At 42.7% G+C, this 14,850-nt stretch overlaps 3 protein-coding genes across 5 annotated transcripts; 2 read left to right on the top strand and 1 right to left on the bottom strand.

The window, feature by feature from the left end:
• Nucleotides 1–366: 366 nt before the first annotated feature.
• h3f3d (H3 histone, family 3D) lies at nucleotides 367–2,795 on the bottom strand. The gene is made up of 4 exons (XM_027024806.3): nucleotides 2,693–2,795; nucleotides 1,586–1,737; nucleotides 1,336–1,489; nucleotides 367–864 (listed from the first exon to the last, which is right to left on the bottom strand). The coding sequence occupies exons 2-4, from the start codon at nucleotides 1,711–1,713 to the stop codon at nucleotides 736–738; spliced, it is 411 nt and encodes a 136-aa protein (XP_026880607.1). The 5' UTR covers nucleotides 1,714–1,737; nucleotides 2,693–2,795; the 3' UTR covers nucleotides 367–735.
• Nucleotides 2,796–2,941: 146 nt separating this feature from the next.
• Nucleotides 2,942–5,318, top strand: c14h8orf33 (chromosome 14 C8orf33 homolog). Of its 3 annotated transcripts, XM_027024802.3 has the most exons (5): nucleotides 3,128–3,543; nucleotides 3,699–4,126; nucleotides 4,224–4,314; nucleotides 4,433–4,579; nucleotides 4,941–5,318. In XM_027024802.3, the coding sequence occupies exons 2-5, from the start codon at nucleotides 3,701–3,703 to the stop codon at nucleotides 5,147–5,149; spliced, it is 873 nt and encodes a 290-aa protein (XP_026880603.3). In that variant the 5' UTR covers nucleotides 3,128–3,543; nucleotides 3,699–3,700; the 3' UTR covers nucleotides 5,150–5,318. The 3 variants fall into 3 exon arrangements, with proteins under 3 accessions (XP_081552552.1, XP_026880603.3, XP_026880601.3); XM_081696426.1 differs by having other exon boundaries at nucleotides 2,942–4,126; nucleotides 4,433–4,641; nucleotides 4,941–5,078; XM_027024800.3 differs by having other exon boundaries at nucleotides 3,132–4,126.
• Nucleotides 5,319–5,954: 636 nt separating this feature from the next.
• On the top strand, nucleotides 5,955–14,844 carry anks3 (ankyrin repeat and sterile alpha motif domain containing 3). Its single transcript, XM_027024794.3, has 16 exons — nucleotides 5,955–6,100; nucleotides 6,374–6,569; nucleotides 6,946–7,144; nucleotides 7,323–7,444; nucleotides 7,603–7,684; nucleotides 7,794–7,911; nucleotides 8,022–8,171; nucleotides 8,680–8,805; nucleotides 10,773–10,885; nucleotides 11,024–11,185; nucleotides 11,370–11,494; nucleotides 11,613–11,754; nucleotides 12,519–12,750; nucleotides 13,239–13,298; nucleotides 13,404–13,505; nucleotides 13,774–14,844. The coding sequence occupies exons 1-15, from the start codon at nucleotides 6,022–6,024 to the stop codon at nucleotides 13,487–13,489; spliced, it is 1,992 nt and encodes a 663-aa protein (XP_026880595.2). The 5' UTR covers nucleotides 5,955–6,021; the 3' UTR covers nucleotides 13,490–13,505; nucleotides 13,774–14,844.
• Nucleotides 14,845–14,850: the final 6 nt, after the last annotated feature.

Raw genomic sequence — 14,850 nt, 5'->3', positions numbered from 1 at the left:
TGTGTGCCATGAACTAGGCATGTCCCATTAAATGACTTCTGTACAGAAGAGTGGGTAGTGGTGGGGGACCAAGTAGCACAAATACCATGCTGCAAAGACCATTTAAAATATGCTACTTCAGGCAAAGGTACAATGATGCTGATGTCCAGCAGTCTGGAAGGAAGCTCATCCCTTTATACATTACATTTAATCGCTGTAGCTCTAGCTGTACATCTATTCTCACAGGGAATTGAACTCTGCACCTTAATGATATGGCAAGGTCCCATCACAAATCAAACAACCATTTAAACTGTTGCATGTTTAGTGGAGCCGAACACTTAAATGTAGGCAACATCCTGAGTATACATGTTCACCATGCAAATACTGTGAGGTAGTGGAAAGTTTATTTACAACCAAATGGCCACAATGGAGGAGAAAGAGAATGATACAAATAAGTCATGACCTAATGACCATGTAGCATGCAGGCTAGAGTGCATGGGCAGAGGTATACCAAAGTCTAAAATACAAACTTTAAAACCCTGAGAGGAGCTCCTGGAATGTTCAGACACCACCCCCTACTGACATGCTGAAGAACCACAAGATTCCCCTCCCCTACCGCAACTACAAAAAATATACAAAAAAGTAATCTTAAAACTACAACAAGCATTTGTAGTTGAATATAAGAACCCATCCCCAAGCCGCCCCCCCCGCCCCCGCCCCCAAAAAAGGTGGATTAAATAGGATGAGCTGAGCCATCTAAGCACGCTCCCCACGAATTCGCCGAGCCAACTGGATGTCCTTGGGCATGATGGTGACGCGCTTCGCGTGGATGGCGCACAGGTTGGTGTCCTCAAAGAGGCCCACCAGGTAGGCCTCACTAGCTTCCTGCAGAAGAGAAACAGATCAGTTGTACAACCAGTCTGGTATACACCCTGGCTTAGATGGGAAACACTTTACATTTGCATTCACCAAGGAAGCCCAGTGTGACCATGTACAGCATACCAACACAAGTTACTTAAGGCAAGCCCCAGTCAATTTTTTGCTGACTATAAAATGGGTCACTTGGACAGTTCTCCCACTCTCAGATCCTGAGAGACCACTTCCCTCAGTCAATAAGCCAACTAGGTTCACTGATGACAGAAGCTGAATAGTCACTTCTGATAGTCTACCCCCTTTAAACCTTAAAACTAGCAGTGATCATAAGCCTCCCATCAAAGATCTTGGTATTTTTATTGTGTGCAAAGACAGCTTAACAGTTACCCAGAATCCACAGTATAGAAACTCAGGTACATTTCACCAAGGCCCTCCCTTCAAGACAGTGAATCCTCAGCCACCAATTGTTCCCTCTTTACCAACCTGCAGTGCACCAATGGCAGCACTCTGGAAGCGCAGGTCCGTTTTGAAGTCCTGGGCAATTTCCCTCACCAGGCGTTGAAAGGGCAATTTGCGAATAAGTAACTCTGTGGATTTCTGATACCGACGGATCTCACGAAGCGCCACAGTACCAGGACTAGAGCACACGGGTGGACCAAAGTTAGGAAAAACGTACAAATTAAACCGTAATTGCACAATGCACTGAATAACTCCAAAGCACTGCAATTCTTACCGATATCTGTGAGGTTTCTTTACTCCGCCGGTGGAGGGCGCGCTCTTCCGGGCGGCTTTAGTAGCCAGTTGCTTCCTCGGGGCTTTTCCACCGGTGGACTTACGCGCAGTTTGCTTGGTACGTGCCATTGTAACTCAGGAGAGTCCGCTCAGCTACACAAAAAGGAAAGTTGTAAGAACTCGTTGTCGACCCAGTTCGTTAATACCGTTAGCCTTACCAGTCGAGTTAAACGCACTAACGGCCCACCAGCCTCAACTCCAGCCAAGAGTCACTAACCAAAAACCATGACAACGGTGGTAGGGCGCCAAGAGAAACGGCTGCCCCATTTCCTTTAGAAAAGCCCTCTGAACACAAGCCTTATTTACAAGAGCAAGACATGCTGACGTGTGGTAAAAAAACCAAACAAACAAAACAAAAAACCAAACAAACCGACTTGAACCAGTTACGTCTGAGAAATCGATGCCAGGGTCGGCACGAAGTACTGGCGGGGGGTTAAGTTTTTAACTGTGCGGCCAGTCTTTCTCGCAAAGGCCACCCACTGATAACTAGCAGTTATTTCCATTAACGAAATGGAAGTCATACCCGTAGGTTTTATAAAGAAAAGAAGTCCGAGCAACAAATGGACCCCGCCACCATTACGCGACACTCTACACCCACGTTTCGCCTTCATCGTCCTGATACATTTGTAACCAACATGGCGTCCTCTCACAACAATTACAGCCTCTTCTTTGTTTAGGTCAAAAATGAAGTGCGCCAACAGGAACACGCATAACCGGTAAACAAAAACAAACATATACTATAAATCAGACATATAACGCCTACAGATGGAAAAAAAGCCCGCCTACCTTGGTCGCAGTCAAATATAAACACATTGGCACCAACGAAAATCGGCTTCAAACATAGCTAACCTAGCTAGCGATAGCTGGTTTCCACCAGGTTCGCATGCCAAAACTGAGCTCCATTCACAGTAACGATTACGCGGCTTTTCCATGACGGCAAATCAGACTTCAAATTAAAAAAAACATCCAACGGGAACATTAACCTCTCGCGGACCCCTCGAAATTTGTACCCAGCGCCTAATTTTTGTGTTTGTAAAGTGTAACTTACATGTTCAACTTTTATTAGTCCGTCAACCCAAAACAAGGAGCGTCGATGACGGTGATTCTGCCTTCACCCTATTTATACCACCAGGGATATTCGTACCGGGACTCCCCGCCCATGTCGCCTCGCATTGGTCGGAACGGACCTTTGATCTGATAATACTTCATTTTTAAAATTGTTATGGCTCTGTGGACTTCATTCTGCAGCACTAGACATAAGTATATTCATGCGATCCATTTACACTTTGAGTTAGACGAGAAAATGTTTTCTACCACCTTAGTTGTCTAATATCCTATCTAGTGCATTGTGTCACTGGGTCACATAGTTGCTTTGCCAGCACTCGAAAATTAACCCATCAATTCCAAATTGTAGACAAAATATAATATATTTAGAGATTACGTTTCTTTGGTGTTGCCATTTGGCGTCGATGTCCTGTATCGTGTATGTCAACACTACAATTGTAAAAAAAAAAAAAAAAAAAAAAAAAACAACGTCGGAACCTTTGGATAAGAAAAATTTCCTAGCCGGAGAGTGATACTTGTACGCGCCACGGCAAGCATGAGCCAGTATTTCTTGGATATTTGTTGTACTTTTCGATACAGTGCACTATAATTTTACTTCTGATTATTTTGTAGACACAGAGTGTCTAATTTATCATCTTATCGAGTTTCAATTAATGTAAATATTCCGGTTAAACACATTTAAAGAAGCGATATCCTCAAGACGCTCGCCAAACAAAGTTTACAAAAAATATATCTTACTGTTAAATATAATCCATTTTTCGGTAGGTTTGGTATTCTTGCTTTTCGCAGTCGTGGATGTCAATCGAATAACAAATACTGCACTTCAAGACCTGGGTAATTCCACTAACATGACTGAAAAGTAAACGCGGACTATGACGTTGGGACCGATAACATTCTAATCTTTGAGCGAGATTAGCTCATCCTGTTTTTTGTCTCTGGATTTTGGGCATCCCATCTTTTGACTGCGAATTTGTGTGTGTTTGTAATAGGCATGCAGTCAAACGGCAGCACAGCTTCAGGTGAATTTAAATGGAAACGTAGTGATGAGTCCTTCGCCTTTAACTTTCTCTTGGAGTCCATACCCTCTGGGACCCACAACACCATGGCTCCCGAGAAAGCCCAGTCTACTGAGGGCACGGGGTCAGATTCAACTTCAGGTTTCACCTTCAACTTCCAAATTCCTACAGGAACAGAAGGGACAACACACAGTAGCGAGCTGCAAGTCGAGGCCATGGAAGCAGAAAATACAGAAGCGGCAACAACTCAAAGCACAGAGCCAATCCCAGACACTTCAAACACTAAAACTGGGAAAAAGAAGAAGAAGAAGAAGAAGAAGGAGGAAGGAGCAGAGGACAAACCACAGAAAACCATGAATAAAGCAACGGAGGAAGCTCCAAAAGAAGAGAGCACAGAACTGGTTAGTGAGCACATATGCTTGCCTCAAATCTGCTTTCATACTGTTACTCAGTTTGTCCTTTGTTTAAGTTTGTGTGGGTGTGATGTGGGTGTTACAGACTCCGGAGCAGCAGTTGAGCAGAGAACTGGATTGGTGCATTGAGCAGCTGGAGCTGGGACTGAGAACTCAAAAATCATCAAACAAGCAAAGTGAGCACACCCATGCAGTCAGGCCACTGTCGTTTACCTGCAGAGCCACATGTATATACCGTTGAACCACTGTTTCTTTGAGCAACCCGTGGAATTGCATGTGTGTTTGTATGACAAGGAGAGGAGGCCATTCGTGCTTTGAAGACCCTGCATAGCTCCAGAGCTCCCGTAGTGAAAAAGAGGCAGGTGATGAGAGCTGTATCCGGAGATTACAGAAGGAAGATGGAAGCGGAGAGGGACAGACAATTCAAGCTCATACACTCAGGTGATGCGTGTGTTTGTGCTCTCAGGAAGGCAGGATACATTTACACAGGCCAAGGTTTTATTGTGAGTTTCTATTATGTTCTACAGTTACAGAGAATATTTACTTAAAAGTAAATAGACATATTGCCCTTGATATAGTTTAGAAATTAGGTGCACATGTACAAATTAATTAATTTAATATTTATTTACATACTTGCATATATTTACATATATAGATTACATATTCTAAATGATTCCAGAACAATGTGGCATCACATTGTAAACATTGATCATTTTACTTCAATTACACATACTGTTTTCTTCTGTTTTTATCTCTTGATTAAATACAAAGGTGATTAGCCTGTTGTCCTCTGTTTCCATAGCAATGACTTCAGCAAGGGTCACTGCTGTGTCAGAACCCTCCCACAAACCTGTGTTCTGCTACCGTGCTTCATCAAGTAGACAGACAACTGCCATTGCGGAAAACCCACGGGGTACTTGTGGACTTTCTGTTGAGCCTGTGGAAGGAGAAAATGAGAGTTTCGTTTTACGACCATCACACGAAGAATTTCGCTTCAACTTTGACCTATGATCAGATGCTGTGAGCATGGATGTGGTTCTTTTACCCACATAACTTGCACCTTCATTTGAATCATACATTGCAGAATCAAAGTACATCATTTTGGACCTAGGTATTTTTATCATGTTATGAAGTGAGTTTGGGTCGGTCATGACTTTGGTCAATAAAGATTAAAAACGTATCTCTTGTGTATTGCTTTAATAATGGATTCATAGTATCAGGATATTTACATTTCTTCAACCTTAGCTCAGTCATTTCTTTTACAGGTGCTTTATTAATAGTAAGAAGTGTGCAGTCCATGTTCAAATTAGATTTATGGTCTAACACAATCAGGCCTGATCACGGTTACTAAAATCATTCTGAACTTATCGCACGTCCCATTTGGCGTTGCCATGGAAATAGTGTGCGCGGACTCCTAAGCGCTGTGTTGCTAAACAACTATTGATCAGTTTTATGGTTTAAAACGCGTTTAGTTCAAATAAGGTCTAGTTTAACAAGTTTCAAATTTAGCATGCTTATTAATCACTCTGTTGTATAATTTAAGAAAAATGTAACATTGCCGTAATAAGATGTATTACAACGCAAGAGTAGACGCTCATGGGAAATAGAGTCCATTATCTCGCGGTAAGCGATTGCCGTTGCACAGATGAAGTTTAAAAGACTACAAATACCAAGTGTATACTAATGCTATTCCGAACAGATGTGCAAACTAAAGTTAATTTGTACCCGTGCTGTTACGGTAGAGATTTTTAAAACCCGCTGGAGTTGTTTAGAAAATCAAATCCGTTACACCCTTGTTTTTGTAAGTACGCTGTGTTATTTTCTTGTTATGTTTGTTCGGCGTCTTACGAAACGTTTATGTGAAACTTTTGGTATTTTTGACAATGGCTGACCGACCCTTCTACTTGCTGAAAGACCCGTTTCTGAATCCTGCAGCAAGTTACCGTTTTTTGATGACTTTCGGTAGCTATCTAAGCCCAATAATAAACAAACCTAGCCTTATTATAAAATAAATAACTTAAGAGATGTTCCGTGCTAATACTTGGTTGACTGCAGTGTAGTCGTCTTATGAATTTTATAAGTCGAGAACATTCGCATTATTACCTTAAATATCCGTTAAACGTCATTGCTCGCAACAATCCCAAATAAAGGAACATGACCCGGCAAACTGACGATGACTGCTGACTTTTCCTTTAAAATTTCTGGGAGCTGTTGTAACGCTATGTCATTTTCCAGTCTTCTTCATAATCCAGCCATCACTGAGGATGTCGGAACTCAGCGATGAAGCCAGTGAATCGGAGCAGCTAGCCTCGAGTCTGTCTGTGTGGTTCGGCAGCGCCTCGATCTGCCGTGGGGAGCTGGACGTGCCCCTGGACCTCCACACCGCGTGTTCCATCGGACAGTATGACGTCGTAGCGCAGTGCATTCGGAGGTATTATGACATCGGCAGACACTGCTTTTCACGGGATCGTGGAAACACTTGCATGGATAGCCTGGGTCTGATTAGAAAGTGCACGCTATTTAAATAAAGTAGCTACTGTCAGGAGAAACGAAAAAGAATACAGAAAAAGAAAGAAGGGAAATCACATAGAACAAACGGAGAAAGAGCATTAGGTCTCATTTAGACTAGAGCTCTTATGAGTCACCTGCTAATGGGGAGGATAAATTCTTCCAAAGCCAATGAACACATTTCCATTGCATCCAATGTCTGAAAAGAGTTGGCATGCTTTTACAGGCCCTGTGGGAATGTGGAAGCGGTCTGTAAAGGAGGACGTGACCGTGTTATGTCTGTGTGTTGTTCTCTCTAGAGGGGATGTGGATATGAATGGGAAGAACCTCGGGGGATGGACTCCACTCATGTATGCAGCATACATTGGTCATGACAACATTGTTAACCTGCTCCTGGAGTCCAGCGTTTGTGTTAATACTAGCACTGGTAAAGGGTTAACTCCACTAATGCTAGCTGCTACCTGTGGCAATGAGAGCATTGCTTACTTCCTCCTACAGGTACAAATTGCTCTAATTCATTTATTAATTGACTAGTTTAATAAATGTTTTGTTGTTGAGCAGTGTTTCTGGCTACAGTGGTTTTCCAGTGACACCGTACTGTAGAAATTTAAAAGTGCTGGGCCAAATCTTATTTTTCTAAGTTGCGGACTAGCTTTAGCTGTCTCTTTCTAAAAAGCAAGGGGCGGAGCTTGAGTGCAAGGATGAACGTGGTTGGACAGCTCTTCTGCACAGCACAAGCACTGGACATCAACAGATGGTCCGATTTCTCCTTGACAACAATGCAAATGCTAACATCAAGTAAGATACAGAACTTTAACACATACATCTCATCACAAGACTTCTTCAGTCACAAACAAATACACACACAAACGTTCTGAAAATAATCAGTAAACTGTACAACTGAACTTTTTTTAAATTTAGCTTGACCTTTGCTCTTTTGTGGTTTGCCTCGCCAGGGAGCCCGTTTTAGGGTTCACCCCATTGATGGAAGCTGCAGCCTCAGGCCATGAGATCATCGTCCAATATCTGCTTGACAACGTGAGTGTGTGTATGTGTGTGTGCCCACGTCATCAACTCTCCTTTTCAAACAGCCTGTTCATATGGTTGATTTCCGAGAATATGCATTTGTGTGCACCTTGTGTTGCAGGGTGCACAAGTTGAGGAGAGAAACTTTAAGGGCGACACTGCCAGGGCATTGGCCATGATGTATGGCCACACCAAGATCGCAGGCCTTATAGACATGCACTCTCTAAGAGTGAAGTCAGGTATACAAGTTCTCGCATTTATGATTGCACGGTCTCTTCCACACACTGTGACATACAAGTCGCACTCTTTCCCTGGCATACAGTCACGTACAGATCGCTGATCTTTACAGGCGCATCTGCAAGCACGTATGACGAGCTGAGTTCGTCAGAGGAGGACAGCGCGGCTCCCAGACCCAGGTGTGTCCGCGGCAGGGCCCGGGGCCCAAGCATTCACGACGGGCCGCAGGCCATAGCCCGCTTCCGGGTGACGCCCAAACACGGTACGCGTGCGCACCAGTGCTGGACAGCAACACAGGGCCACACTGGATCTACATGATCAAGCTAAATACTGAGTGCTTACAGCCTACACTGTAAACCTTTATGGGGTGGGAGCCTGAAAAAGGGAAACGTGTTGCTCTTGGGAAAGATGGTCTAATTTTTTTTCTCTCCCATCTTTAATGGAAATGGAAATGGGTTTTTTTGTTTGTTTGTTTAAAGAGAATAACTTTTAGAGTTTAAATTTTTAAAATATAAGTGCAGAATGGAAAGTCTTTTGGGCTTGATCTTAAATTGGGCTTCATTTGTTGCTCCCATTATCTCTATGGGCAGCAACATGATTTTGGAAAATCAAAATAGTAGTACACGCACTCACAAGCTTTAGGATTTATTCTACCAAAAAAGTGTACACAAAAGAAATGATTGATGTTTGAAAATCAACCAGAAACCCTGTCTTGATGTGCATTACTCTTGTTTGCTCTGGTTTGATGCAATGTGCTGTGTGTTTCGTAGACTTTCCTCTGGCACTGCCCGGCTACGTGACATTTCGTGATGTTGGCGACCAGAGCGAGGGCATCTGCAACCGTGATGTCACTTCCCCCATTAATGAACTGGATGGTCAAAGCAACAGCAGTCGAGGTGTCTTTCTCACTGCCTGCGGTTTGCCCTCTCACACACATACACAATGGCACATGCTACACAGGCCTTCATGAGAAGCATTTTGCATAGCTAAGTACTACAGTATCAGTCCTTTATACAAATTATAGTGTTGTTCCCTTCTAAAAATATAACAGTGCAGTTACCATATATAACTACTATAGTGTAGTTCCTTTGTTTCAGTAGTACTACATTATGGTTACCTTGTATAGGTTCTACAGTAGATTTCTCTTGTTTAACTAGTACTTAATACTATTGTATAGTACACTTGTACACTCACCGGCCACTTTATTAGGTACACTTTACTGGTAACAGGTTGGACTCCCCTTTGTCTTCTGAGCTGCCTTAGTTCTTCATGGCGTAGATTCAACAAGGTGTTGGAAACATTCTTCAGAGATTTTGGTCTATATTGACTTGATAGCATCGGGCACTTCCTGCAGATCTGTCAGCTGCATATTCATGAAGTGAATCTCCCCTCCTACCACCACATTGTTAGATTGAAATCTTGGCACATTCAAGAAACCAGTTTGAGATGATTTGAGCTTTGTGACATGGCACATTATCCTGCTGGAATTAGCCATCAGAAGATGAGTACGCTGTACACTGTCATAAAGGGATGGACATGGTCATCAACAATACTCAGGTATTTAACAATACTTAACAATACTTGGTATTGAGGGGCCCAAAGTGTGCCATGAAAGTATCACCCATGTTATCATAACACCACCAACCTGATTCATCAATACAAGGCAGGATGGATCCATGCTTTCATGCTGGTTACTCCAAATTCTGACCCTACCATCTGAATGTAGCAGCAGAAATCAGTACTTTATCAGACTAGTCAATGTTTTTCCCATCTTCGATTGTCCAATTTGGGGATCCAGTGATTGTATCCTCAGTTGCCTGTTCTTATCTTACAGGACTGGCATACGGTGTGGTTTTCTGCTGCTGTATCCCCTTTGCTTCAAGGTTCAACGTGTTGTACATTCCGAGATGCTCTCCTGCATACCTTGGTTATTCCGAGTTACTGCTGAGAACTGCCACTCACTGGATATCTTCTCTTTTTCGGACAGTTCTCTTTGAACCCTAGAGATGGTTGTATGTGAAAATCACAGTAGATCAACAGTTTCTGAAATACTCAGGCCAACCCATTTTGTATAGCACCAACAACCATGCCACATTCAAAGTCACTTAAATCACCTTTCTTCCCCTTTCTGATGCTCAGTTAGAACTTCAGCAGGTCACCCTGACCATGGATATACTGCATATGTCACACAATTTATACTGAATACTGCATACTGGTCCCTGTAATAGTATGTAGTATAGTATCCAGCATGTGAGAAGCGCAAACCATACTATGAGGTCACGTGAACATATGAACGTTCCTCCCACTTGTGAAAGATTTTCCGCCACTGTTGCATGACAGCATGCATACACCATGAAGATATCTCTGGTTGCGTACTGGAATATTTGATGGTAGCATATTATCCGGGTATCTTCTGCATACTGGGAAAAATGTATTTTGGTCACTCACTGCATATTGCCTACTGATTTGGGGCCCAGTCAGTACGCGAGCAGTATGTAGTAGGCTATTTCAAACACAGCCCACGTCTATATGTCTAAATGCATTGAGTTGCTGCCTTGTGATTGGCTGATTTAGATATTTGCATTAACAAGCAGTTGAACAAGTGTACTTAAAGTGGCCAGTGAGTATATAAGAACTGTTGTATTCTCACTATGCTGAATTTTTCCATTTCTTTTTGGGTTTTTTGTTTTTTTTTGCAGATGATCACTGAGGTTATGGTTAAGATTAGGTTGAAGCATAGTAGTAGCTGTATTAGCTACAGTGATAAACAAATCAATAAAACTCCCATAAAGATTGTGTGTGTGTGTGTGTGTGTGTGTGTGTGTGTGTGTGTGTGTGTGTGTGTGTGTGTGTGTGTACATAGATGATCTGTTCTTCGAAAATGACATGCCCACCATGAGGAGTAGCAGCAGTAGTAGTGAGGGCTTGCCCTGCATCCTCGGCCTCAGCAGGGAGGCGTCGCTAGAGAGCAATGAGGTAACCATGGCATCAGATCATTATTTGATATTGGGGTTTCTTGTTTATGTGAATGGGGTTCCAGGAACCACCAATATCATATAATTCTGTATTCTGGGATGTACGATAAAATAAATCTGATCATTTCTCCTCTCTCAGGACTCTGACCAAGCCAAGAGGAGTTGCTCCCGGCGACCCAATAAACTCCATCACTCCAAGATCAAGAGTCGCCATAGCAACAGCAACTTTACTCCTCCCAACAGCGCTGGGAATTGTGGGATACCCCCTCCCACTGTACTCTCTTCCTACACAGGCCCAAAGGTAGAATGCCGAAAAGAGAATGCCGTGACCGTATTGTGTGTTTTTCATTTCTACAGCAGAATGGCGATAGTAACCGTGATAGAAAGCTTGGCGCAACTTGGAGCTGATGCATATGTTAAACGTGTTTCTATTACATGGAGGAACTGTTGTAAGTTGTTTGTGTGCGTATTCATGTTGGTGATAGGACCTGGCAGAGTTCTTGGAGCAGATAGGCTTTAGTAAGTACCTCCCCCTGCTGGAGGAGCAGGATATTGACCTGAGAATCTTCCTGACACTGACTGAGAACGACCTCAAAGAAGTGGGCATCACGTGAGTCACACTCTGTCTCTCACTCCGCATTACTACTTCTCTGTCTCCTCCCCACACACACGCGCGCACTCACAAACATATTTCAACACTCAAGGCCTTCTTTTTGTTTTCTTCCTAGTTTGTTCGGTCCCAAAAGAAAGATGACATCAGCGATAGCTCGTTGGCATAGTAATGCCCGGCCACCCAGTGACGCCCTAGAACAGGCATATGCCGACAAGCTGGAGGCTGAGATGCAGGAAATGGCCATTCAGCTTCATAAGGTATCATTACAATAACTATACAGCTTGATAAGGTATCGTTACACCTACCATTCCGCTCCATAAGGTATCATTGCAGCTGTTATTCAGCTCAGTAATGCATCATTACAACTGCGATTTGGCTCCATAAGGTAATACTGTAACTGCTGATCACTTCCATAATGAAGCTGTATGACCACTTTTCAGTTCCATTTGGTCATGCCATGGCTATCCAGATCTATAAGTCCTGCTATTCAGCTCCATAAGATATTATTTCTGCTATTTAAGATGACAAGTGTAACGCATGGAGGCAAAGCGGGATGCGGGGACCAGTTCCGTAAAACAGGAACATACGTTTATTAATACATATAACACTGAAGATGGAGATCGCTGACTATCAAAGTCAAACATTGACAACCATCACACATAAACAACATACAAGGAGCAGGTGTGGAACACGGGGAGGACGTGGTCACACGGACGAACACAGAAACACGGGGAGATGTTTGGGTGGAGTACCATGACGACAACAACGTAGTTCTGTAACAAATATTGTATGTTGGCGGGACTTTTATCTGTTGTACGGTCTGGTGTAAACCACATAATCAGTAATTAAGCTAACATTTCTACGGGCCTTTTGTACATTGTATGTGATTATTAACTCCATTATAACTGCCATTCAGATGAGGTCTGATAAGAAATGACCACCAGGCAGTTACTGTGAAAATCAAGCCCATCTGAATGGCACATTATTGTGTGTGTGTGTGTGTGTGTGCACGCATGCGTAGCGCTGCGTAGAGGTAGAGACCCTGCAGGGCCAGGTCTCTCAGGAGAAGGAGCTGCGTACTGTGATGGAGGGATGTCTGATGGAGGAGAAGATGACGTGGAGGAGCGTGCAGGTTCAGATGCGACACAGCCTCGAACGCCTCCAGGCGCTGGACACCACGCTCCAGGCACTCCAACACGTGCGCGTGCAGCTAGCATGCCGCATCCACGGCGATGGCCGTGCTACCCAAGAGGGTCTGCCTGCTCTATAACTGTCTTGCACATGAATATAATCTGTGGCTTTCTGTGTTATATTAATAGCTTCATACAATAAAGTAATATTACAGCATCTAATACAGTATTACTTTTGCTTATTATCTTATCTTTTAAAGGTTTGTTATGGTCAGATTTTGAGAATAATTTATTGTTTTCAACCTAAAAGGCCATGTAAGGGAGGGAGAGCACACACTGCCAGTATCTGGAGGAGGATACAAACACATCTTCCTTCTATTTTTGCCATTACACAAGCTTGGATATGTGAAACTCAGGTGTGCCCTGAGCGTAGAGTCAGACAGGCCTCATAATTGAGCCCTTGTTAAGTACTTGATAATGGGTGACTGGGAAACCTCAGGCAAAAAGAAAATTGCTTTTGCTCCGTCTCATTTGAATCTGCTCTTTTTAATGTAACTTGTTCTTTCTGTTTGGTCTCTCTCTCTTCTTCTCTCACTCTTTATTTTCTCTAGAGGATAATTTGACATGCTTCAAGATGCTCTCAAAGATGGAGTCTTGTGAGGAGAAACTAGGTAATAAAAATAAATATTTGTAATAAAAACTAATTTTAATAAAATTTAAATTGGCAAGTAAGCCGGTGTGTGTTTTTCATAAGTGTGTGTGTGTGTGTGTGTAAGCCAAAAGTCTGAAAGAATTGTGCCAGAGTCTACAGCATCTCTGCACACAAGAGAAGAGCTCTAACACCTGGGAGGAAGAGAACTAGCAGCAACTATATGCAAGTCAGTCTCCAACACACACACACACACACACACACACACACACACACACACACACACACACACACACACACACACACACACCCCACTCCTTTGCTGACTTAGCACACTTCCATATTAAAGGTTTAAAGGTGCAAAACATTGTGGTAATGTGTAGACATCCCAGTCATCTGACAGACAGCTATTTTGTTCTGTTGCAGAATTACTTCTAACCTGAAGTGGATACGGTCTAACACATCTGTTCTACTTTTTTGTTGTTTAACCCCCACAGGAGCTTCAGAATTTTAACAGAGGGTGATTGCACCACCCTGAACACACTTGAATACACAGAGAATTGCCTAAACTTGTCAGAGAGAGACAGGGAGAGAGAGAGGTGCTGTTGGTCTGAATAGTTATATGATTCAGAAAGATGGATGGAGAGAAGGACAAAGGAGTAAACAAAGGAAAAAGGTATAAACAAATGGAAGCAGGACAATGAGCAGTAAAACAGATGGAGAGGTGAATCCTCTCTGTTCACACAGGACTTACCCCCACTGCATTGTGGGAGTGCAGGTCTAACCTAATTAAAGACAATCTGTGTTTTTTTTTTTTTTTTTTTTTTTGTTTTTTTTTTTTTAAGCAGGGTCCGAGGGTGAATAGATGCATGTGTCATTGTCTTCAAACACGCAACTACCAATGTTGTACAACAAATCAGACCTCTAGAATGAGTTTAAACTGCCTTGTAAATACACCCTGTCAAAAAGTATATTTAATGTGTAGTCCTGGGATACCCAGACTGGACCAAACTAATGTTCTTCCTCCACTGGTACTGAGCTGCAGATGACCCAGTATTACCTGGTTGCCAGTTTGCAACCTTTGCAACCTTACTGTCAACGGCTGTTATGTTTGTCGGTCGTTGTTCATCCGTGGGACATACCCGACTTTCTCAGAGTTGACCCAGGTGGGGCTGGGCCACATCACAATCGCCCAGCCTGCATGGGATCTAAATATCTACAGCGCATCAGGACATAGGAGCTGAAATTAAATCATCATATTGTTGTTAAGAAGTTTTAAAAAAAAAAATTTAATTCAGCTAGTGGGGATGCTCTTTTTAAACATTGCCCATATGGTCAGCCCAAACAGGGCTTAAGCTTATTAAGATTAAGCTTCTCATTTAACAAAACTGTAGAATTGTTGTAAAACCTATTGATTTGAATTTTTTTTTACAATTTATTGTTTAATAACCAGGATTCCAGATTCAGTATTAAACTGAAAATTAAACTAAGGTACACAAATTCAGGTAAATCATTTCATGACATGACTCCCTTGTATATAGATCAAATAAAGAGATTTGTGTCTTCTACTTCTG

The sequence above is a fragment of the Electrophorus electricus genome, chromosome 14, assembly GCF_041902795.1.
Source record: "Electrophorus electricus isolate QZ-2024a chromosome 14, ASM4190279v1, whole genome shotgun sequence".
NCBI classification, from domain to species: domain Eukaryota; kingdom Metazoa; phylum Chordata; class Actinopteri; order Gymnotiformes; family Gymnotidae; genus Electrophorus; species Electrophorus electricus.
Note: the sequence above shows the minus strand (reverse complement) of the source record. Positions and strands in the feature narration are given on the sequence as shown.

Coding starts and splice junctions, on each gene's coding strand:
- c14h8orf33 (XM_027024802.3), top strand. CDS start 3,701: ATGCAGTCAAACGGCAGCACAGCTTCAGGTGAATTTAAATGGAAACGT. Junction 4,127..4,223: donor AAGAAGAGAGCACAGAACTG/GTTAGTGAGCAC, acceptor TGGGTGTTACAG/ACTCCGGAGCAGCAGTTGAG. Junction 4,315..4,432: donor AAAATCATCAAACAAGCAAA/GTGAGCACACCC, acceptor TTGTATGACAAG/GAGAGGAGGCCATTCGTGCT.
- anks3 (XM_027024794.3), top strand. CDS start 6,022: ATGGCTGACCGACCCTTCTACTTGCTGAAAGACCCGTTTCTGAATCCT. Junction 7,912..8,021: donor CTCTCTAAGAGTGAAGTCAG/GTATACAAGTTC, acceptor TGATCTTTACAG/GCGCATCTGCAAGCACGTAT. Junction 8,172..8,679: donor CCGGGTGACGCCCAAACACG/GTACGCGTGCGC, acceptor TGTGTTTCGTAG/ACTTTCCTCTGGCACTGCCC.
- h3f3d (XM_027024806.3), bottom strand. CDS start 1,713: ATGGCACGTACCAAGCAAACTGCGCGTAAGTCCACCGGTGGAAAAGCC. Junction 1,490..1,585: donor AAGAAACCTCACAGATATCG/GTAAGAATTGCA, acceptor CGTGTGCTCTAG/TCCTGGTACTGTGGCGCTTC. Junction 865..1,335: donor CTGCCATTGGTGCACTGCAG/GTTGGTAAAGAG, acceptor TCTCTTCTGCAG/GAAGCTAGTGAGGCCTACCT.